The sequence below is a fragment of the Chiroxiphia lanceolata genome, chromosome 5 (assembly GCF_009829145.1).
Source record: "Chiroxiphia lanceolata isolate bChiLan1 chromosome 5, bChiLan1.pri, whole genome shotgun sequence".
Taxonomy (NCBI): domain Eukaryota; kingdom Metazoa; phylum Chordata; class Aves; order Passeriformes; family Pipridae; genus Chiroxiphia; species Chiroxiphia lanceolata.
The window spans coordinates 14,583,835-14,609,065 of record NC_045641.1 but is presented as its reverse complement, the minus strand read 5'-3'; the positions used below and the strand labels follow the sequence as shown (position 1 = coordinate 14,609,065).

General features: G+C 38.5%; 2 protein-coding genes across 2 annotated transcripts in view; one reads left to right on the top strand and one right to left on the bottom strand.

The window, feature by feature from the left end:
• Positions 1-1,785: 1,785 nt before the first annotated feature.
• On the bottom strand, positions 1,786-12,394 carry DUS4L (dihydrouridine synthase 4 like). Its single transcript, XM_032688804.1, has 7 exons — positions 12,262-12,394; positions 11,991-12,125; positions 11,625-11,746; positions 8,126-8,243; positions 6,557-6,679; positions 5,173-5,399; positions 1,786-3,692 (listed from the first exon to the last, which is right to left on the bottom strand). The coding sequence occupies exons 2-7, from the start codon at positions 12,098-12,100 to the stop codon at positions 3,445-3,447; spliced, it is 948 nt and encodes a 315-aa protein (XP_032544695.1). The 5' UTR covers positions 12,101-12,125; positions 12,262-12,394; the 3' UTR covers positions 1,786-3,444.
• The window catches only part of LOC116787309 (conserved oligomeric Golgi complex subunit 5-like), a 28,996-nt gene continuing 16,155 nt past the window's right edge, over positions 12,391-25,231 (top strand). The window contains exons 1-6 of the mRNA XM_032688807.1: positions 12,391-12,501; positions 13,305-13,444; positions 15,015-15,072; positions 17,730-17,784; positions 17,892-17,961; positions 23,006-23,126. Coding sequence (XP_032544698.1) covers positions 12,447-12,501; positions 13,305-13,444; positions 15,015-15,072; positions 17,730-17,784; positions 17,892-17,961; positions 23,006-23,126 — 499 coding nt within the window. The 5' untranslated portion in view covers positions 12,391-12,446. The remainder of the gene's footprint in view (positions 12,502-13,304; positions 13,445-15,014; positions 15,073-17,729; positions 17,785-17,891; positions 17,962-23,005; positions 23,127-25,231) is intronic.

The window sequence follows — 25,231 nt, the reverse complement described above, 5'->3', positions numbered from 1 at the left end:
GGCTGCCTATCTTATAGTGAACCACTGTGTGATGAATATGATACCATACAATATATATATAAGGGCTGGCTGCTTTAGGGAAAAAACTCACAAACCTTAAAACATCACAGTTACAAGCATGCAGACACATTGTCCAGGCAGAACTAACTCATAATTTTATTACCCCATATATATACAGAACATGGGTCTGAGCTATCAAGCCAGGCCAGATGTTTCTTATCCCCACACATACCACACAACGCCCACGTGACTGCTTTCAGTCACAAAGGACAGTAATGCCTCAAGCAGCTTTCCAGCTTGACCTTATGATTCTTTTCACACTCACTAATCTTAGCTCTGGCTAGCTCAGGACCACGATACCTTTGCTTTAGTATTTTCTTCTTTTATCATCCAGGTGGCCGGTGTTGTCTGTCTAGGTGCTCCTACACAAGGAATACCTTCTTCTCCCACCAGTAAGGTGACAAAGTATTCAGAAGCAGAAATAGGAAATGCCTGTGTATTAGCAGATGGTTAGAGGACTGAAATCAGACTAATGTACTGCTGAAACAACGGCAAAGTTTAAACTTGTTCTATTCTACTTTGGCTCCTATGATAGCTGTCTCATCATCACACGCTGCTTTTGCCCAACGATCAACCCAAAACAGAGAAGTGACCTAAGAAATGTAACAATAGGGAATAGAGAAAATGGGATTGTATGGTCTGTGTGAGGGAGATGGGGTTATTTCAGCAGGGTAAAGCTGCAAGAAAGTACAGCAGTTATGAGCATATGGCATTGTTGTGCAGGGTGGCTTAACATAAAGAGTGAGATCAGTTACAGGAGGCAAAGGTCCTAAATTAGGAAACAATGCTTTGTATCTTAGATTACTTGCGGAACAACTTTTAAAAATTTGAATATTAGAAAACAGGAAGACCGAGCACCTGGTGATGTTACAAGTAATACACACAAGAAAGGACTACATCTAGTGGCTTTAAACTGGAAATTAGGATTTTTTCAATGTTCATATGGTTTATAATGAGAAATAGGACCATATCCTAAAACAACACTGGGAATTAAATAACTCCCATCTTTAGCAATTTATGTATATTTGAACAGTATTTTTGTTCAGAACATGGCTTAAGACTTCAATTTTGCAGTTTATTCTATGGCAACACAGTGAAGTGTGTTCAGATACATGCAAAATTCACAAGGGAAGGCATACAATTCATTTCACCCTCAAAAAGGGATGATAAACATCCATTGACTTTTATGATGCATAAAAGGCCAGATCAAGCACTCCTTAATTATAACCAATATTAACAGCAACCTAAGTCTTGTACTTCAGGCAGAAATCCCTGTGATTGATCTCACACAGGCACAACAACTGCTGCCTTCAAAATCATCAAGTATTCAGTTCCTAAATAGGTCAAGGTATTTCAAGTCCTCTAAAATTCAATTTTCCCACTAATAGAGGGAAAAAAAAATGTGTTGATTATAATAAATTTTTTTTCTCTGCTCTTTGTGGCTAATGGGACAGTTTGCAGCATGTAACAGTTGGTACCCAACATCATAAAAATCTGAAGAAAATGCTAACAAAAAGCTTAGTTAATACTTTCACAAGTCCTCTTCTACAATTCAGCTGTATAGTTTTACTTTTTAGAAGGCTGGAGATATTTTAAGAATTGAGGAGAACTGAGCTGCACAATAATTGGATGAACTTGAGACTGAAAATTCGACAGCACAAAATACAAAGTCATGCAGTTGGGAAGTAAGAACTTTTTCTGTAAAACTGGAAGCTCATAATTTACATGATGAATGTTAGTTGAGGAAAAGTGAGGCATTAGAAGAAATATTATCTGCAGAAGATATTGCTGTGAGTTTACCTGGAATGTGATACAAATTTGTGCTCATCTAATGTCAAGAAAACATCAGAATCGAGATGAGTGAAAAAATAGTTGTCTGCAGGAGTGGAGAAACTATCACAACAAAAAAAGTTGCAGAGATTGCCTCAATTAGCCTAGGATAGCAAAGCACGTCTGTAGTTTTCCATTTATTAACACATCAGGAAGGTGATCGTATCAGAAGAGTTATGTAACTTTGCTGTCTTAAATAGTGAACTAGACTTGATGACTCAGGTCATGCCTTTCAAACTTTTATTCATATGTCTAAATCAGACATATTCATAATGAAAAATGACCAAGTATTTTATGACATTGCATTAAAAAAAGAGAGAATTTAAGATATTTAAACTATTAAATTATTTGTGAGTAGCATCAAAAGCAACCTTCCCTCCTCAAGAGTGTTGCATAATAATTAAAAAAAATAATCACAATTGTATAAAACCCAAGTAATTTATTTAGAAAATTTGGAACTATTCACAAGTATATTCATAGAACAATCACAGTCAAAAAAACTAGGCAATTTTTGGTATGAATTTTTGTGTAAACATATAAAGAAAACAAATTATTTGATTACAAGTAATTGTACTTGTAACAGTTTTGTGACATTTCCCTTGCAGAACAAATGCAGCTGGTGTGTAATGTTTATCATCCTGTTCTAATTTTCACTATTTCACTCCTATACAGTGATTCAAAGCCAAGTGGCTGTCATGCTTTGATAAGCAACATGCCAGTGGGCAGAAAGGACTGCAAGAGCCCTACCGAGAGAATCTGTCAGCTTTTCTTTGACCTAAAAAAGTTCTGGTGTGGTAGATGATAGGGATCTTGTATACAGTTATAATACGGTACATAAACAAAACTGAATTTAGTTAGACTGAACTCTCAAGTCTTGTGTTTTAATTTCAGGCTAAGTTTGTACTTAGTTTAAACTGCCTCTTCATTTTACTTTTTCCTTCCTTCCATCACTGTTTATCTATTCCATATTTCTTCTCCTATACCAAGTATGTAATTTTTCTAAGTTGTAAGTAAGTTTAGAAAGTTTTAGTCTGCAAAAGGAACATCTAATTTAAAAGAGGATAGTATGCTGGGCTTCAAAGTGTCACAGTCTTAAAGTCTGAAAATCTACTCAAATTTAAATTCAGCTTATGTCAGTTAAAGCAAAAACTTCTATAATTGCTCCCTTTGTATTCTTTTGGTCTGAAATTACTGGCATTACTTAGGAGGATTTTAGGAGGTTTCATGTAAGAAAGGCCCTAGTTTTGCAATAATATTGCTGTAAGCAATTGTCTGGTGAAAATTTAAATTACTGGAGCCTTACAATAATATACCCTCTATGTAGTAGTGCACTGTAAACCGAATTCCACATTTGTGGAATTTGGAATATTTTCTAGAGAGAAAAATGTACACATAAAAATACTAAAAAAATAAATTGCCATCTTAATGATGTTATGCTGTGTTTAAAATACAACAGATAAATGTGACTAAGAAGTAGGAACCCAATTAAAACTTTAACAATGTATCAACAATTGCAAAATACAAGTTTATACAGAATTAAAATAGTTCTATTTATCACACACCATAATGGTCATGCAAGTAATCTAGTACTGCTGAGGTACTTGATAAAACATTAAAAACTTTTTTTTCTTGTTTTGAAGTTATCCGTTCCATCATGTACATTAAGTGGTGGTGGAAACATGTAAAAGGAGTTCCGTGCTCAAGAGCAATGTCAACCCAGTCCTGGATGCACTTAAAAGGTGTCTCTTCGTATCCTGCAAACATAGCTGGATTTGCCAAGAGTCCTCTAGCCACCATTGTACCTTCAAATTGGAAATTAAAGCAGTAAGTTACATTCTACTTTAAATTTTATGCTATATCTTCCTGTAGGTTTTGTATAGTGTCCCTGAGGACAACCACCCAAAGCTTACAGACAAGTAATTGGAGAACAATGGGGATGAGTATTACAACTGTATGAGAGAAATCCATTTAAAAAGGCAGGCCTCAGAGAATCTGCAACACCTATCAACACATTCCACATTCCAGAAATTTTGAAACAAAACACAGGACACAGAGCCCTTTCTTCCCTACTTTTGAAACTGCACTTAAATAGTATTTTGTTTTTACTTGCTACACACATATAAGCCTGCCCTCATAACATAAAATCACGATAGACACGAATATGCTAAATGTAGGGTTTTTTTGTCCAACTCAAGTCTACTCACTGACCTAGAATCCTTCTTCCAGTAAGAGCTCAATTGCTCAATTCAGTAAATATCAGGACTCTTGATATGCAGTAAATCTTTCTGAACAAGACAACTGTAATCCCATATTGTCAGATAATTTCTATCCTAGTTTTTCTGTGATTAAGGGACTCTTTTTTCCTGCACTGTTGATATATAGTCACTTAGTATTTTCTTTAAAAATAAGATGATAAAAAATGAAAAATTTCTTTTGCCATTGTACATGATAGAAAAACCTTAATGCTTTATATTTTTGCTACTGAAGAAGGTCATCTGGACTATAAGAACATTCCTGTGCGTGATGCATTTCCTTCCTGCTTTGTTCTGCGGGGAAAGCAGAACTGCAGTTTGGTTCAACTAATTTTTGTTTTTGCTAATAAACCACAACAGCGTCAGCAGAAACCTTCCACATGAACTTTTCCTTCTACCACTGTTCTCTATCCTGTTGCTCTCTAGTTGAAATATATTAAGTATGTGGATACAGATCACCTCTTCAAAACATATACCAAAGTTCCATATTGTCTTGAAACCACAGATGGTTACAGGAATCTATTGTGACTAAGTAACTGCAGAACACAAATTTTACCACTGAAATTAGAGTGCAATGTCTCCTTGAAGCTAACCATCTCAACTGTTAAGTATCTGGCTTAACAGTATTTCTTTTTCCACTGTATTATTACTGCAAGAAATCTGCTCCCATGTTCAGGAAGTAGAGATTTCCAAGTGGAAGTTTACAGTCCTTTAAAAGATGATCAGTTCCATAAAGAGATGTAATGAGTGTCTGAAAGTCCCCCTGAACTCCACTACTGAATGATGAGATAGCATAATTAAGCAAAGAGCTTTTGTAATTTGCCTCAGAAATCATTATTTGTGGCTTTGAACAGCAGTGCTCTAGTGCTCTGATGATTACAAGTGATTCTGTTTATGAGCATCTAAAACATGCTCTTTGTCTCCTCAAAGAGTGAAAATCACTCAACTCATGTCCTATTTACGGCCAAAATAAATACTTTGAAATCTGATTTGTACGTTTACTTTGAAAATAGAGTATGTTCAATCTTACCATCTGCTTCTGTCAACTGATGAACATTTTCAGCATCTTTTAAAGTTTTAATGTCTCCATTAGCCACAACAGGTATAGACATGCTTTGTTTAATTGTTTTAATTGCATCATAATGTACAGGCTGATGCCTTTCTTCTATACTTCTCCCGTGTACTGTAATCCATGAAACTCCAGCTGCTTCAGCTTTTTGACACAGGTCAACTGTTCTTTTTAAGTCCTCATGGATCCTAAAATTCCAAGGAAAGCAGTGAGTAGTAGGTTACCTGGACTATAGAAAAAGCCTCCATAAGAAGTTACCACAGATTTGTATAAATAAGAGTATAAAGACAATATTATGTTGAAAGACAGTGTTTGGGGTTTTTTTAAGACATATGAGTTTAATGTATGGAAACTGCTACTTAATTTAGCATTTCCCAATTACATGACATCTCTGTAATATACATAGTAAATTTTATAGATTGAGAAGGGTATTCAAAATTCTAAAACAAACACCACAATTTTGCATATTCTGTGAAAAAAAAAATCCAACTTAAAATAGTTTCCCAAAGAACTGGAAACTGAGTTGAAACTTAACTGACCAACATGCAAAAGCCACACAGGACATGTGATGAAATAGTGAATAATGGAATGGTCATAGAATCATAGAATGGTTTGGGTTGGAAGTGACCTTAAAGACCATCTAGTTCCAAGCCCCTGCCATAGGCAGGGACACCTTCCACTACACCACGCTGCTCAGAGCCCCGTCCAACTTGGCCATGAACACTTTGAAGGATGAGGCATCCACAGCTTCTCTGGGCAGCCTGTTCCAGTACCTCACCTTTCTCACAGTAAAGAATTTCTTCCTAATATCTAATCTAGACCTGCCCTCTTTCAGTTAGATGCCATTTCCCCTTGTCCTGTCGCTACATGTTCTTGTACAAAGTTCTTCTCCAGCTCTCTTGGAGCCCCCTTTGGGTACTGAAAGGTGCTCTAAGGTCTCCCTGGAGCCTTCTCTTCTCTGGACTGCACACAGAGCAATGCAAAACAAGTCTACAGAAGTTTAGAAACTGATGAACTGTGGAGAACAGCTCACAAAGTAAATTCTTGTAATGATACAGACTATGCATTGCTTTTCTTTTATGGAACCCTTTATCTTTATCTTGTACTTTTATGGTATTTGGATTGCAAGAAAACTCTAGCCTACAGCTTTTTATCTGGGTAAGGAGTCAAAGGCTGTGCTAGTTCTGCTATCTAAGTTTGGGACTACTTGCCCCAGATAGTCACATGTCAGGAAATTACTATAAAGTGTAATAACACATTAACAGAATATTATAACTATTACATTAAATTGTTTCTTTAAAAAAGTAAAAAGGATTCTTCCATATACCACTGAAGTTAGACCTACCTTATTTTAATAGACACTGAAAATTTAGGGTTGTCGATCTGATTTCGTACATGTCTCACCATATCTTTAACAAGTTCTGGTTTATTTATTAAGCAAGCACCATAACCTTCTGCCATGGCCCATCTTTAAAAGAAAAAGAACATTTGTATTCTAATTTGAAAAAATGCAGATCAATTTCAGTCAAATACATCAAATTTCTTTCCTTCTGACCTTCAGAAACCCATGTGGTTGAATAACAAGAGATAGTACTGGCTGTACATTGATTATTTGTTTGCAGTTTCGTACCATTATTTAGATCCTGGTTCAGTCTGCATTGTGCTGTTAGAACTTTGGACAAGTTACTGATCTCTTTCAGTTCAATTTTCTGTCCACAAAATGGACTCACAAGGAAGATAAATTAAAATTTAATCAACAATGGTTTAGATCATACATAAAATAAATAGTTTGGTGTTTCCCCTTCCATTTTCTTTTCCAGAAAATGACTTTGGATTGAAAAGGAAGATTTTTGAAGTGCAAGTGAGGATATTATTTCTGTTCTCTCTCAACTGCAAAACACTATTTTGATTGGCAGGAAATAACCTTTGCTTCCAGTTAAGAGCAGCAGTTTTTTTCTTAAATAGTTTTTTTTATAAAGGCACATGAAGTGCACAAACTTTTGTTATTTTCAAACCAATATGCAGAAGAAACAAAGGACTCAAATGTAAGCATACATTTTTGGCTTAAAAGGAAGTTATAGGTTGGCATACTTAATGGTAGTTAGCTTAGGAAAAAAAATACACTTCCATTCCGAAGTCCCAGATCTCTCCAGAAAAGATTTTTCTCAAATACTGTAATTTTAAGTCAAGACAACCTAATTAGAATAGAGAAATTAAGTATTTGTACCATATTATTATCTTTTCATTTCCTATCTTATTTTTCAGGTCTTCATTTAGAAAAACACTGCCTGACAAACGTGTAATAGATGATTCTTAATTGAACCAGTTAGCAAGGATCTTCATTTATTCATTACTACTCTGTTTCACTGTTAAGACAAGATCTTTATCAATTCAAGTGAGAAGCAGATCACTAATTCGCTATACTTATAAATCTAATACAAGATAGAAGAAATTGTTTTCTGCACTTCCTGAATAACGTAACCTGTATAATTTTATATTAGAGACTATCGTTCACTTGCAGAAGGTTGAGACATCGGGGACTTGCCTCATTGTTTTGGGAATTGCCACATCATTTCTCAAAACACTCTCCAAATTATTTGCAGCAAGCTCTTTTTGGTAATGCATATTTAACAGCTGTTGAGAAGGGATGGACACTTCACTTCTGAGCCAACACTGAGTATCTCAGAAATGAAAAAAGGCAAGTTGGTAAATAGACGTGCTTTTCCCAGTCTCACCATGGTGACGGGCATCTCGGAACACTCAGAACAGTGTCTTGCCACGCAGACATCTCTGACAGGTTAAAAAGCTGTTGTCTACTTTTAGGTTAAGACAGAAATTACCACAAAAATGAGGACCAGCATTCTTTAGTCTCAAATTATTTAATCGTATTTACCCATCTTTTTCAAAACTTTACCTCTGAGGACAACCACAGTTTAGGTCTATTCCATCTGCAAAAGGACAGACGATACGTGCAGCATCACACAAAACCTGTGCTTCTTTAGCAGCGAACTGAACAATCAATGGATGATCACCTACTCCAATGAAAAGATATTTAGACATTTACAAATTCCCAGAAAATAAAAGGAACAAATTCTAAGTTTTGAATTTTTCTTGTATATTGAACAGCTGTCTGACCATGGTCCTGGGCAACCACTTCTAGGTGACCCCGTGTGAGCTGGGGGGCTGGATAACATGACCCACAGAGGTCCTTCCAAACTTGACTGTTTTATGGTTCTGCAAGCCCCAGATCACAAATAAATAATGGCAGCTTACTAGGTGATACTAAATGAGTATGTCTATTAAGAGAGGTAGAAATTCAGACAAATATATGTGCCCTACACAGCTGCTGGCTCAACATACACTTTTTCTGGCTGCAACCAGTCAGTTGATTATCTTCTACAAAGACCACCTATGAAACTACGTATTCTCTACATTTCAGCAGCCTTCATGCTTCCCCTCCTAGCCTGCCCCTTCTTGTCTGCATGCTGCTTGTTTGCTGTGCTGACATGGCTGTCTGTCTTGCCAGGTGGGAAACTTGCTTACAGAACCAAAACCCTTCAGAAAGGAGCTAAACCACCCACAAGCTTTGCCCTTCCTCATCTCATCCCATCTTTTTCCTCTTCTGTGCCAGCATGGCTGGGTTTTATCCACAGTGTGATAAGCAGAGTTGGAATGAGTGCACATGCACAGAAGCAGCTTCAGCAGCTTTGTCTCAAGTGAGAAACCAAAGTGTCAGCGCTCCTCAGCTTGGGTCTGCTGAACTACTTCTGATTTACTAAGCCCCTGCAGAGAGCCAGATGGTCATTTGGAACATGCTCTCCTCTTTTACAGCTACTGCATTACATTAAAGGCATCTAAAAATACCTCAAGCAGTCTTAGCACTCACTTTCCATATAAACAATTGCTGCAGTTAAGAAGAGGGGGGATATCTGAGCACTGATGGAAAGAGATGATCCAACAAATACACAAAGCAAGTGCACTTCTAGCAGTGAAGAGACCACAAGTGCTTCTGAAGATTTTTTTTTTGTTTTAGAGGAAAGTAAATAGTTCTTGAAGTAGTGGAGCTTAAGTCAGAAAGGCCAGCAGTACCATCTCAATAAGCTGAGACACTTCTAGGAGTTACCTAAAAATCCAGCAAGCAAAAAAAATCCCATGTGTATTTTCAAAACAGTGTCCATTTAATACAGTGCTGTAGCTGAAGATTTACATCGTTATAGCTAATATTTCAGAATAATCCCACACTCCTAGATTTTTTTTGTTGAGCATTAAGTGATAAACATACTGAGTCTAACCATACAAAATTTTTTAGCAGCAGCCACAAAGAGCACGTATCTCTATCTGAGAAATACATAACAGAGAAACATTAACGCAGAAGAAAACAGAAAACAGAAATTTCAAACATACTCCACTAATTAGAAGACAAAATCCCCAAACAGCCAGCAAGTTAAACATAGAACCACAGAAAATGTATAAATGCTAATAACGTAAATACTATAATCTGGGCAAAGTATGAGGCAGAGTGTTTTAGCGGCCTATAAAATTAAGGCCAGCATGAAAGAAGGGAGAAGGGAAAAGATGTTGTTTACAACCCTTAAACATTTAATTCTGTACCCCTTGTTATCAGGTAGCAAAGGTACAGGATGTAGCTGTAAAGGAGAACTTCCTTTCCCTGTCCCTGCACCCCACAGAATATACATTTTGGATCTGTGGAACTTCAGTGCCACCAGACTTCGAGTAGATCAGAAGCGTAACTAAATTCGAAGGGGACCAACTAGTAACTGTGGACCTTTGAGCCACATATACTGTCAATTATGTTCTGACTCATTTATTTTTACACACAATGAATTATTCATGCTTTCTTTGAAGTTCAGTTCTACTAATAAGAGTGTCTACCTGTGTTTCTCCATGTGACTTTTCTCTGTAACTGCTCTGTTCTATTTGAATAATGCACCATAGTAGTCAGTGCATTTCAAATAGTGAACGGTACTTCCCCTATTGCATATACTTATGAAACCACAAATTCTGTGGTCTGAATAGATTAAATCATCACGCTTCATAGATCCTACATGCTGATCTTACTAGCCCATTAGCAGCACTCTTCATTTTTCGTTGCAGCTTATACTGGTTCATTCCTTGTTATACTGTTCTACTGCAGTCACTTCACGTCAGCAGATCTTGTGCTTTACAGCCATAACACTCTACAACTCCTTATACTTATTTCTGTATGTGTTCTGGTTATGTTTCATTACCATGCCTGAAGCTTTGCTTCTCCCCATTGACCCCAGCCATGCTTCAACTTCCCAGTCTTTGTGCCTTCTTGCTCTCAACACCTCAAGTTGTCCATCAACAACCCCTTCCACTTTCCACTCCAGCTAATATGAAACCCTGCTTCTTTTATAAATCCTTGATTCCACCGTATCAATGTCTGGTCTGTTAATTTTTTTGCATATAGCAACACTCTTGATTTTGCTATAGATCAGAAAATTTTTCCCAGCAATGAGTTAAATGTTTGTAACTAAAACACACCTGAAACAATTGCTGGGAAAAGAACCTTGCTGCCATCTTGTACTTGGTCTGGCTGGGATGGAGTTGATCTTCAAATTTATTTAAAGTTTGTTTATAGCAGCCTGTGTGGTGCTGCAGTTTGGATTTTGTGACAAAACCAGTGTTGATAATTCACAAACTGTTTTGGCGATTGCTGTAAAGTACTTGCATAGTGCCAAAGCTTTCTCTTTTTCTCACTCTGCCTTCCCCTGCCCCCAGCAAACAGACTGGAATGGGCAAGAAGTTTGTAGTGGACACAGCTATGACAGCTGACCCAAACTGCCACAAGGAATATTCCATGCTGTGTAACATCAAGCTCAGCAACAAAACTGGAGTGGTACGGGAAGAAGAAAGTGGGTTGGGACATGGAATTTGTGTTCCAAGGTGGCTGTTGCTTTGAAACTGGCTGGGCATTGGTCTGCCAGTAGAAAGTGATTGCCTTTGCATCACTTGGGTTTTTTTCCCTCTTTCTTTCCTTCACATATGAAGCTGCCTTTATCTTGACTCATGACTTTTTCCTGCATTTGCTCTTCCTAATATCCCCCTGTGCTGCTGGGAGGATGGAGGAGGAATGAGTGAGCAGTTGTGTGGGTGCACGGCTGCTGGCCAGCTATGTGCGGTCAACCTATCAGGATCTACGTCAGTTTGGAGGCCTTGATTTCAGGTGGAGCTAAGGTTTTCCACTATTTCATTTGACCTACTATCACTGGATGGTGCTTACTCTCACCTAGAATGTTTACAATCAATAAGACACAGTATACCAAAACTATTAACAGATGTCAAGTTGTGACAGGCTTCATACACTTGGCCGATTTGGCTTATCACCACTTAAAACAGTCTGACAAGGCAATGGTTTATTAAAGAAATACCTTTGTTTGTTGTGAATTCGCTGTCTCTTGCTTTTGCAGATCTCACAAAATCTGCTGCCACTATCATCGGTGTGTAACACAAATCGCAACTGTATTTCCTAACCAAGGTTCTGAAAGCCAACCTGCAGACATAAGAAAATTAGGAGGTAAATTGTAAAGGCATTTTTCTGATGAGCTGTTCTAAAATGCTGTTGACATGCAGTACCGTGGGGGTGTTCAGTTATAATCGTAAAATAAAACATGTCCCATGTCTACCCCTGTTTTAAATAATTAAAAGAGGAAAAGATAATCACACTTGTTTTTACAGTCAAGATAAACTTCCTCACAGAAAATACACTGAAATCAGCTGACATGACAGCTACTTACTTTGAATAGCGGACCATGGGGGCACATATCTTCACAACTTGCCCAGAACGAAACAAATCCATGGGATCTTTTCGTCGGCATTCTTTAGCTTCTGTGATGTCACCAATCATGTATAATTAACAGTCCTTTCGGCATCTGGAAAAACAAACAGCGTTTGAAACGTAAGTAATTCAGTTGTTTCTCACAGGCCGTGCTGCAAACATCACTCTTTGAACTGTGACGGCAAAAAAAAAAAGCGTTCCGGTGAAGCGTTCCGCAGGACGTCGCTCACTTGCACGGCGTCTGGAAAAGGAACTCCCTCCGCAGCCGAGGCCCCGCCGTGTCCCTGCTCCCGCGCCGCTCCCGCCGGGATCACCACGTGCCGCCGCCGCCGCCCGCCCGCTCCGTCGCGCGCCTTCGCCATCATCGCCGCGCGCCGCGTCTCGGGAGTGACGCGCGGGCTCCGGCACCGCCAGCATGGAGGAGGCGGGGGCGGCCCCGGCCCCGGCCCTCGCCGAGCTGCGGGCGGACGGTGAGGCGCGGGCTGCGGGGGGCAGTGCCGGGCACAGCCCCCGACGGCCGCACCGCCCGGGGGGGCCCCGCCCGCGGCGGCCCGGGGAAGACGGAGGGTCCTCGGCGAGGGCGGTGTCGGGCCGGGCGGGTGGAGCCCGGGGAGGGGCGGGCAGGGAACCCCCGCGCTCTGGAGTTACGGAAAGTTTGGGTGGCGGGGAGGGAGCGGCGGGCGATGGTCCGTGTGGCGGCCCTAAAGGGAAGGAGTGCAGTGGAAGGAGAGTCGAGGGTGCTTGATGGAATTTGTAGTCGGTGTCTGGGAACCCGGGTCTTGCTTGATCCAGAGTCATCATTGCAGTATCATTTCTTAATGGTTTTATAAGCTCACGCTGTTGTGAGAGTCCGGTATGATTTCATGAAGTTGTGCCTTGTGCCACGTGTCAGTTCCTTGGAGGTGATTGGCGTGTGTTTGGTTATGGGTACAAGCTCAACAGCCTCACCCTGATTAATGCTGTAAAGTTTGAAAAAGAAGATACTGACACTTTTTAGTATTTTCCACTCGAGGTTGTCGGCAATAAAGGAACAGGAGTCTTTACCACCATTTACAAAAAAAACCCCAAAACCAAACCCAAACCCCAACCTCATTTATCGGCTCCAAACCTGTTTCTCTTGGTTGTGGCGCCTTTTCATGTTTGTATTATGTGATGAAGACAACATACACTGTGAAGTCGGAGGAATTGAAGGTCAGATAGCTAACTGTACATTCTAGGTCCATAAATATTATTTAATAATATAATTAATATAAAGTCTAAATTTTTTTTTAAGAATGTTATGCTGACTTCTTCAGAGAAGACTTTGATGTGAAAGCTTACACTTCCCAGTCTATCCATCAGGCTGTGATAGCTGAACAACTGGCAAAACTTGCGCAAGGTATTAGTCAGTTGGATAAAGAGCTACATTTACAAGTAAGTTTAAAGCATACCTGTTATTCTGGGGTGATGTCTACTCTCTTATATGGTTCCGAATCATGGGTCATCTACCGCCACCACCTGCGTCTCCTAGAACGCTTCCATCAGCGCTGCCTCCGTACAATCCTAAACATCCACTGGTCAGATTATGTGACCAATACATCTGTACTAAAGCAAACAGCTGTCACTAGTATTGAGGCCATGTTACTGAGAATGCAGCTGCGGTGGGCAGGGCACGTCTCAAGGATGAAGGACCACCGCCTCCCTAAGATCCTGCTCTATGGTGAACTTGCCACCGGCTGCCGCATGAGAGGAGCCCCGAAGAGAAGATACAAGGACTCCCTGAAACAACATCTCAGCCTTGGCCATATTGATCACCATAACTGGTCTACTCTGGCCTCAAATCGGGAGGCCTGGAGACACACCATCTATAACGCAGCTGTCTCCTTCGAGAACACACGCAGGATCACTCTCAAGTAAAAAAGGCAACGCAGAAAGAACCGTGTCTTGCAGATTACACCATCTAAGGAGTCTTTCTGTTGTGCCTTTTGCAATCGGATATGTCTGTCACGTATTGGCCTCATAAGCCACCAGCGTGCCTGTAACAAATGTGGATAGTGCCTTCCCAAATCTTCGTTCGCGAAGCCTAGCCATGATGATATAAAATATTCAAAAATTTAGTAATCTTGTGATCTTGTAAGTTCTGAAATTGCTCACTCTGCTCTGCAAGTAGTAACTAAAAGTACAACTTCCAGCTAAACTATTAGTGATTCTGAAAACTCAGTTAAGCCCACGCTTCCTATCAAGAAGCCACATACAGTTTCAGTTGCTGTAGTCTGTATACTGAGATACATATCTCTGCAGTCTCTCTGTGTGCTACTCTTCCTTGCAAGAATGTTCTTTGAGTCTTTCCAAATGATCATGTCAACTAACAGATGTTTTGGAATGACATTGTGAGCAGATAGGGAGAACTTGCACCCTTTCATCCTCTGCTGGAAAGTAGCTAGACTTACCTGTAGCTAGGCAAATATAAAACCTGTGTTAACACACCTCTACACCTTTAGAAAGGCTTTTGAGTTTCAATAGTAGAAGACATTTTCTGTGTGGAAACTATGAATCCACAGTGGACCTTGCAATGGGTTTGTGTGTAGTTTCATAACCTGCTTCCTGCCTACCCCTGCTGGCCAGTTCTTTGGGAGCTAGTTTCTAAATGTCATACATAGAAAGAAAAAGGTGAATATACGTTATTGTTGTGTGATTAGTAAGTTCACATTTACAATTACATATGAAGATGTGTTGAAATGTGATTGCTCTGTTGGCTTTAATTAAGTTGTCGGGTACACTGATCCTCTTCTTGTTCTGAGCTTGCTGCTTTTGTGAATTAAAACCCTTGTGTTCCGAAAACCCCTTCATCTTTAAGATGTACCTGCTTTTTTCTGTGTCTGCCTAATGTAGGGATGGTGATACTTAAATACTTAAAGTAGGAATGATGACGATATATTTAATCCTCATTTTAAGTGCATGGCCCCATTTTTCTCTGTTGATTTCTATATTCCGTTTTTTTAAGGTTGTGGCAAGACATGAAGATCTATTGGCCCAAGCAACTGGAATTGAATCCCTGGAAGGTAAATACTGTTATATTATCCTTGCTATTCCTACAGTGCAGGAAGCATTTTTAGAATCTGTGCAGGGAATATCATTCACTGCCAACTTTGGCCCCTCATGTTGAGGCTAGAGATCTGACTTCTGAGAAGCAGCATGTGGCAGCTTTTTTTTTGATGTCAGTAGATGGAGCTCCAGGGAGAAAGAAGATTTGGCTGATACTTATCTGTAGTAACTGCTTCACAGGAAAATGTATTTCAATAATTAGTTCTGAGGAACTTTAGCAATCAAGCCTTTTTTGGCCTTTTAAAATATTTTCCTAAATAAGCCTAATTTTGTTGCAACGTTGGCAGATATCTGTTGTCGTAAGCACCACTTTATGTTGCATATGCATGTGATGCATAGGTTGCATATCTTAACCAAAGAGGCTTTAACACGTAATCTAAACTGTGTTGAGATATTTTTTCCTTATAAGGGGCTACTAAGTTAGATACATACCTTTGTTTTATTCCACTTTTTTTTAGATCTAATTTTGAACATAAACTGCTGACTTTCAAAGACCTTACTTAGGAGCCACTGAATCTGTATAGAAAATGGTTGCAATATATTGGTCTCGTGCCAGGAGCTCATTAAACCTGCCATTCTGCTCTTTATCTCTTGCTGGGAACTTCATATGGTTTTGTTCTGTTCTGGGGTTTTTTTTTGTGCAGACAGATACTTACCTGTATGAAATGCTAAATTGCATATCCTGTCAGCTCCAAGCATATCCCCTTTTCCCCTTCCATTTTGTAACTTGCTAAGTAATTTATCTTTGTTCCTTTTTTTGCTTTCAGGTTTTGGCATAACCAGAGTTTTTGGTTACTGACAGTTATAGTATATCCTTAGCCTTTGGAACTTCTTGGATGATACAGTATTTGTCAGCATTTGCCTATAGCTGTAAAATTAAACAGGTGGCTATTTAATCTAGCAATGGTAGCTCCTGAATAACTTTTCAAACAGTTGGAGAATCAAGCATAGAACTCTGAAATATGTGTTTATTCTCCAAATAAAAAGTAGATAGAAATCTGTAGTAAATCTTGTGATTGATAAATACCGTTCAGTCACGATCTTCAACAATTTGTGCTCAGTGAAATTGTGTTTTCTGAAATTATGGTTGTATCTGAAGGCATTCCTTCCTAAAATTGCTCTGAGGAAAGAACGATGTACTTCAAAACAACTAATCAGTTAGACAAGTTTTCTGTAAGGCAGATGTGGTAAATAATGCATGTTTTACAATAATAAACCCAAGTAAAATAAAATCCAATTCACCTAGAATTTGTTGAAATTAATCCATTTACTTAGGGTTATGTTCTTAAAGGAAACACTGAGTCAATCTTAATGAGAAAAGAAAATGTGGATATCAATGGATTTTTTAATTGTGAAGTTAGAAATGCGTAGCTTTTGGTATGTTTGTCAAGAAAGTTAGCAATTGAAGATCATGGAGCTAATTTACAGCACGCATACTCATTTGGTTATATGAAAGTGAATCTCATTAAATATTTCAAATTGATACACCCAGCTTGTAGAGTCCTTTCTTTTTCTGGCTTACCCACTTTTTTAATGGTACGCTGATCTGGAATACATATTCTTCTCTGTCTAGTGGTAGTTCTACAGGTATCTTGAGCTGCTTGTTATCTTAAGATAGGCTAAATGATATCATCCTGTATCTTCCACAGCCGATGGAGAAGGTAGATTGCCTTTTCACCCATCCTTATTCTGCCCTCTGGGAAGAGGCCTGCTGTATGCTTGACAGCAGTATCACAGCCATAGGTGCAGCAATGTCATACCACTGGCCCCTCCCCCGTTATTGCAAAGTAGAGTAGAAAATGCAGCCTATTTTGCCGACTTTCACTATATCTCATATCTTCATCCTCTGATGTGGGAGAATTGCATGCTGGCCATTTCATGTATAAATGCCAGAGAACCCATGAGTCTGTCGCTAAGCCAAGTTAATAATTCTGAAATAGGGAGAAGATGGAAATTTACATATTTATACAAAGTAAGTGAGTACAGGACAGGACAGTACAGGACAGTACAGGACAACCCGAATGTAACTATTAGCAGTAGTTTTGTTTGTCTTCCATCTTACTGTATCATGCTGCAGTTTTACCTAATTTACTGATGACGTGCTTGCAAACAGGGCTCTACAAAAACGTAGTAAGTTTGAGTATGCTAACAATAACTGGAACAAAAATAATTTCATAGGCCTGGGTTTGTGTAACTTAATTAAATTTTCAGCAGGCTGATTCTGTATTGCAAAAATGACTGCTATCCTTGACTACTTTGTTTGCAATTTAACAAGAAAAAACAAACATGCTTGTTGGCTTTCCTTGTGCTGCTCTGCCAAACTAATCTGGAATAAACATGATTAGGGTAGTTTGCTCTGTTTGTAATCTAAATTAGATGACCTTACAGTGACATTGATACCTTACTTTTTGGTAAAGATGCTTATGCACAGGAAGAAAACCTTAAAGGAGAATTTTTTATTTTCTCAGTCCTCTTTGTCCATCGGTTTCTCTGAACCGTCTAGTCACTATGACAAATAAATAGTGTTAAATGGGTTGTGCCATTTTTGTATATCATTTTCAGGTGTTTGTAATTGACGAGTGTTCCATGTAAAAAAATCTACTTTATTTTGCAGGTGTCCTCCAAATGATGCAAACTAGAATTGGTGCTCTACAAAGTACTGTTGATAGGTATGATGTTGATGATGCCATTCCTTCTGTGATTAGAAAGTATAAATTCTTATGTTCTATAATGCTGTTTATTAATCCTGTTATAAATAAATTTCTCTTCTTTCTAGAATTAGAGTCAAAATTGTTGACCCCTACAACAAAATAGTGTCTCGCACAGCTCAGCTAGCAAAACTTCAAGTAAGTTGCATTAAAAACATATTTTAAAAAAACCTTTTTGAACCTGTGTTATTTCACAATTGTCACACATGAGTGGTCTTTTTCTACTCCAGTAGCCTGTAGTTTGTTGTCAGTATTTCTCAGTGAAAATCACTATTTGTGTGTCTCTTCATGAGCTGCTGAGAGGTGCTTTATATTGCAAGGTAGGAAAATGACCTTTGCACTAGCTTAAGTGAGAGATGGAGGGAAGGGTTATCTGAGTACAGATTAATTAAATTCTCATTACTGCTTGTGTAATTTTGGTATTTAATGTTATGGTGCTGTTGTGTAGAAGATGCTTTTAGTCCCTAAGTTGATGCGAGCTTGGCTGCAGTTTAGTAAAGAGTTTGGGAATTAATTCTTCCCAAATAGCAAGGATGCAACTTAAGGAGTCACTTGTGGTTGTGGAGTTTTGTAAGCCCGCATTCATAGTTGTCCTTGTCATTTAAATATAAGTGGAGTCTACAGGGGAATGTAGATTGCTGTTAGAGGATAGCAGTGGGACAGAGCTTATCACAATCATGGTGAGATAAGTGTCAAACACTTCCATGGATAATTTTATAACAGTTGAAAACTATTCTGTAGATCTTTAGGAGTCATGTGTCTGTATTCTGTTAAGTTTATGGTTTGAAAAGCAACACAACTCCAACCCCACAAGTGTTTAGTGAGTTATTGTTTGAACTATTTGTCTTTGCAAGTTTCCCTTAGATTCGCAGAACTAGGAACTTACCTTTTAGTAGCTGAATTTTGAGTTGTGGATGTACACTCAAGTAGATTGCCATCTGCAAGTGACTGCTGTCGTAGAGTAGATTAAGCTGCAGACTTATGCAGTTTCTAGTCTGGGGGCTGGTGGAGCAGCTGCACAGCTCTCTTGGCTGAACTGCTCCTTTCTACATCCATTTCAGTAGCAGTGAAGTTCAGCAGGAAGCTCTTAACACTCTGTTCAGCCAGTTTGGCTGGCCACTTATCCTGCTGTTTTCAGTTCCAGCTGTTACAGTTTTTGTCACTGGATAAAATTCCGTGACTTCCATATGGTAGTTTAGGTGCAGATTTTTTGTTGTTCTCTGATGTATGTTGAATAGGTGGAAAAGGTTGTGGGAATTTGGGGCTAAAGATGAAGGTAATTTCTGCCCTGCCCTTACACAAAGTCAAGCTGCAGAAGGATGTCTGAGAAGAATGAGTCCCTCAGCTTAGGAAATGTTTCTTGGGTGCTCTTTGCTTTCTCTTGGCTGTAGCAGGGTTACATGGGTTTTCCTGTGGTGTGAAAGCAGCATCCATCTGGGGTCAGCATTACTCAGGCTGTACCAGGGGATTTGTAATATCTGGCTTTTCTTGCTGTTAGTCAGAAGCCTGCTAGTCTATCCTTCCTAGCATTCAAATCCACTTGGATGGGTACCTCAATGTGTAAAGAGGAATGATGATTCCAGCTTTTCTGCCAGTGAGAGTCCATCCTCAGCATGAGAGCAGCTCTCCCTTCCTTATGTTGGCAGATACCGAGCGAGTACTTTATGTTGCACTACACTGTAGGTCAGGACACCTAAATTATGACATGAAGCTGGACTTATGGAGAGCTGAGTCAATAGGAAATCTCAGCTCTCCTGCTTCCCCAAGATGCAGTCCTGTGGTGTCCTTTACCTGTCTGACTCATTTGTTGAGGATGGGAGAGGAACAGCCCAGGAGACAGTTTGCTTCCTGGTGGTGGCAGGGCTTAGGACATGAAATTGCTTCTAAATGCAAGACTTGTGGCTTGTGACATTTTCAAATGTAGTAGTGATATCAGCTGATTCTGTCAAAATCTGTAGGGTCGGCAGGTGTGTTTTGCTGAAATGTGTGGTGTTGCAGGGCCTCTTGTACTCGTGATGGTGTTTTTTTAGTACCTCTGCATTGATTGCTGTGGGACTACTCACAAACTGAAGGAATATTTGACTTGCATAAAGCTAGATTTTGCCATCCTTAATTGTTTTTAATATAGTACAACATTCTCACTTCAAGTAAAACTTCAAGTCTAGTACTGAATTCTAAATCTCTACTGTGTGATTCTGTATATTATGTCTTGCTCTTCTTTTAGAGCTTCATGGCATCCCAAGGGAGCAGCAGACTCAGCAGGCTTACTTCCTGCTTTAAATCATACTGTCCTCTTCTGACTCTTTCCATAGTCGATCACAAGCTAAATGGGAGTAGTTAACAGCTGAAATGTGTAGACAGAGAGTTTGTCCTTCAGAGGGTTATTTTCTGTGCAGCTCTGTTTAACTGAGTGTTTTCTACATGGTCTCTTGGTTTCAGATATCTTGGTGTTTAAAAATACTTACAATAGCCAAATGTTTAAAACATTTTTAAAAGAATAATAATTCTGTATTTTAAAATTATTCTCTCTTTAAAATGTTTACCAGTAGCAGCTTGCATCCTGATTCTACTGTAAATAAATAGTAAATGTAGTCTGAAGATAGTGGGCAGTCTCCTCTTTCTTCAGGCTTCATAAACAACAAAATATATTCATTGAAGTACCTTGCACATATGGCTTACACACTGGCACATTTTCAAGTGTCCCTCTCTTTATAATTAAGTCTTCTTTCAGTAATTTCTTTAAATTAACTTGAGATTAAAAGTAAGAGGCTTTTCAATGTCTTGAATTGTAAGCAGTAATGTCTGTTATTGCTGATATGTTGTTTTAAACTTCAGGAGATAGCTAACATGTAACCTCAAAAAAAATGTTTTTTTATTTTTAATTTTACTTAAACCAGTGTAACCAGGGCCACTAGCCTTTTCCAAATTAATTCTTGCTTCAACAGTGGAATTCATTTCTTCTTGGTTGAAAGCATCTCCTTTAGAAAACCATACTGTATCAGCTCAGGAATGGAACATTTGCTGAATTAATTCAGACTTCTGTTATGGAGGTGGTCAGGTTAGAGGATCTGGCATCTGTGAACAACTCCGCTATTAGATAAAATTTTTTATTTCTGTTACATGGTCCTTATATGTTGCATTCTTTTACAGTGAGTGGGAGTTTTATTAAGTGGAACAGTTCACGTAAATGAAAATACTTGGGTGACACAGGTTCTTTGTCAAGGGCACACTGCAGTAACAATCATTGTGAAGTTGAATGCATTTTCAGTGTCTTTGGATTTTTCTCCTCCTCCTAATTCACAGGGCCAGAATTTTTTTTTTTCTCCTGTATCTAAATGTAACTTTTCCCATCTCATACTCAGTTTGATTGTCATTTTAAAAGATTGTTTCTTGAGACAGGAGATAATGAGCAACAATTCAATGAAAAAGACATAATCTTTTGGCATGTAAAGTAAAAGATGGTCAGAAAATAACTGAACTTAAATTCCTTGGGAAAAACGTTAGCGAGAGGTACACAATTGGATTAGAAAGTAATTAAATTTGAAAGCAAAGTAGTAATACTATGGCCTCTTATTTGGCAAAGCACAGTGCACTATATAAAAAGCTATTTCTGATTCATCTTGCAGAAATTTAGTTCACAGATAGGAAAGTGATATGTGGATTAAGATTTTTCTAATTAAAGAAATGAATTAATAAAAATTAATATATTAATCTCTCAAAGCAGGATAAGCCCCACTTAGTTCTCACTAATGGTAATAGAAGTCATGTGGTTGTCTTAGAATGCTTAGGAAACTTGCACTTCAGACTGTGGTAGAGAGCCCAAAATAGAGAGAATAATTGGGCTTTTCACTGATTTGCCTCAAGGGGGCTTTTTCTAATTTTTCCTTTTTGTTCTGTCTAGATGTTTAATAAAATTAAACTATAAATATTTGTGTTTTTATTGTTTTGTGCTGGCATAGGGAAGAGACTACTAAGTTGTAGTGAATATTAGTTGAAATGATTCACTTGTGTATGTTTTCCTGTTACACTTTAACATTAGTTTTCAAGAAATTAACTTGAGTATGAAAAAGAGGTTAAAAGACTCTCAGATGCTAAATATTTTTTAAAGTAATTTTAAATTATTTTTTTATATCCATAAGGTTAAAACTTCAGGAGACTTTGCCTTCAGTACCAAAGAAAGTACCTCTAGAGCAACTATATCTTGACTTGTTCCAAATTTCTTACCATTCTTGTTAATCTGATTGCAGATGTTTGACTGAACCTATGACTGTAATGAAATCTGAGTGACATTTCTGAATTCTAGTTTAGATATTACCCACTGCAGAATGTTGCTGTTCCCATAGCATGTACCTCCCAACCCCACTGACCCAGTCCAACCCTAGAGGAACTCTACGCTTGATTTAACTTACAGTTTCTCTATTATTTAATGTGTAGGAAAAAACCTGTTTCAAGATCTTAGTTGAGTGAACAATTACGAAACTATTATGTTTGATTCGGGTGTGCCTTTTTTTCTGATTTGGTGCTAATGAAAACATACACAAATATGTTTCCTAAAAATCTGTGTCTTACATCCATCCTCCATTTTTAATCAAGAATGCCATGTATTTAATAAGAATATGAAAGAATGTGAACTAATAATTGGTTGAGTGAAGGTCACTGGCTTTATGAAAGTTTTACTGAGAATTAATTTTTATGTATATTCCTACCATAAGAGTCAATATTGTAATAACAATTTAGCCATTAAGTTTTATTGTCCTCTGAAGTACGTGCTGCCATTTTGCTTATTTTGGATCAATATTTGGTTGTCGAGGCCAATTTCCTAATTTTACTAGAGCTTAGAGAGGGGAGGAATATTGAGGACAGATGTGCAGTATAAAATAAAGCTCACTTGTAGTTAGAAATAGAACGAGCCTCTGTCATTGGGTTCTGAGTTGCCTTTGTTTTTTGCACAGCTGATGACAGTGTAATCTCAGTAGCCCCATAAATGTAATCACCAGCTTTAGAAAGTATTGGTCTTTATAACATAGAATGATGTTCAAAAATTCTGAAAAAAAGGGATTTCAGTGTTCTGAAGTTCCTTGGGTTTGTTTGCATACATATTTCCTATTTCCATATTTGTGGCCCGGCATTATGTGATCCTGATATACCGATAATAGCCCCTAATGCTACGATTTCCCTGCAGGCTGCCTGCGACTTGCTGCGCAGGATAATACGCATCTTGTATCTCAGTAAGAGACTTCAAGGACAACTGCAAGGAGGAAGCAGAGAGATAACAAAAGCTGCCCAGAGTCTCAATGAACTTGGTGAGTCCTTCTTAGTTACTTTGAGAGGCATTTTTAGCTTACACTCACATGACTAACACTAGTGTTTGACTTAAAGAAGTACTCAAAACCTTTTGCTATGGTTCTTGCTGTCTGCTTCCTGATTTAAACTGAGAAATGGCACGGACAGAACTTATTAATACTTTCCATTTTTCCATGTGACTTGTCTAGATACAGGTATTTAATAACATGAAAGTTCTGTCATAATAACTTGTGTTCTTTTGGGCAACAATTTCTTTGTGAAGCAATTTCTTTTTGGTTTATGTTTGTATAAAATGCCTTTAGAGGCAGCAGGTAGGTATTTGGCTTTTGGAAGACATTGCACTATGATAAGGCATAGTTTAAATTACGGTTCACATCCTAAAGAAAGTTACTGGCCCTGTGACCTTTATGAAGGCCATATGATAATATGATACACAGGTGCCTAACCGAATTCAGATACTGGGAGCATCCTGCTGCAGTAGTGACTAATTGCCCTGTATTTTATTGACATTATAGGAAGAAAGATGAGATAGTTCTCACGAATCATGTTACATTGGTACATTGTTTTCCGTACTTGAGCTAGTTTGGGAAGTTCCACACTCTGCTGCAGGACACAGTGAGGAGCATCCCATTAGTCTAGGAGATCAGTTGGTGGTGGTGTATATGGTATCTTGCCAACTGTTTCTCCTTCGAGTTAATAGTATTCAAATTTCAGCTTCCAAAAATAGGTTGTGGGAGGGCTGAACAATCAAATGTTCAGATCATCCTGAGGTTTATTGTGCATATTTGTCAGTACTGCTCTTTTTATACTGTGTAATCAAAAAATTATTAGACAATGACTTAGTCTTATAATTGGCAGATGCTGTGTTGCAAACAGAAAGTCTATATATTTATTTAGTGTATCAGTTTGACTGGAGCACTTAAGCATCAACTGTAGCATTCTAAGATAGAATATTTTTCTGATATTTTAAAAATTTTCTTTCCATTTTGGTTTCTGTTTACATATTCAGGATATATAAAGTAATACTGTCTTTTAACTACCTGAATTACAAGTCTTCTGGGATAGAGTGCTAGATCCTGTTAAAAAATTAGTACAATTTAATGGTAAAATCTGGGATGTGTATCTTGTGTAGCTTTTAGGATTTCTTTCTTTGAAAGAAAATGCCTTTTACTACTCTTCTTCCTCTTTTATTTTTTTATTTCACTCTTTCAAAAAAGAACTTGCACTTTCTTTTGTTAAAGTGCCACAGTCTTTTGAGTCTCTTGTTTTCAAAGACTTGGTCTTCTCCTGAAGCTTAGCAAAATCTCAGTAATTTTTGTTAAAGATGAAGGGAAATGTGTCCCTTCAAGGGAGCCCTTTTGAGTTTCATCCTATGGTCCATGGGGGTAGCCAAGGCTTGTGGTCCTTAATTTAATCCTTGATTCTACATGGTTTATGGCCAGGTAAAGTCTTCTGTTAGCAGGAATGTAGCGTGTTGCAGGGAGGGTGGGTCTTAGGGTATGGCTGGGGCATTGCTGTGCTATGCTGTGCTTCTGAACTTGGAAGGCGTTGGGATGTGTGGGAGATCTGTGGTGGGGGGGTGGGGGTGGTGTGGGGCAGGAGAGCGGTGAGGCTGTGCTGGCTTGGGGTGAGGTTGTGGAAATGCTGTGCTGTAGAAAGATGGGAAATGTGATGCAGTGCTCAGTGGTGGCAGGAGGGTGGGAAGCATTGGGAACAGACAGTGGGCACTGGTAATTCGGTGGTGAGATATGAACACTTTGGGAGGGCTTCAAAAGTACTACAACATCTGATGGTAGTAAATAGGTGGTGTGAGAGCCTGGTATTGGGTAGGAACCTCTGTGTCATGGAGGTTTTCTTTTGAGTTGGGGTTCACGGCCAAGATGAATATTAAGTTGTGGTTTTAGCCAGATATTTCTGAATATCTCTTTCATCTCATTCAAAGAAAAAATCTTCCCATTGTTTATTACCTTTCTGTTGTATGTGTGGTGCAGTATAATTTCCGCTTTGTCAAAATCAGCGCACTGTGATCTCACTGTGAAAGGCTTGCACTTTCTGTGGCTGTAATATGCCTTCCATTGCTTATAAGTTATTCTGGGTAGAATCT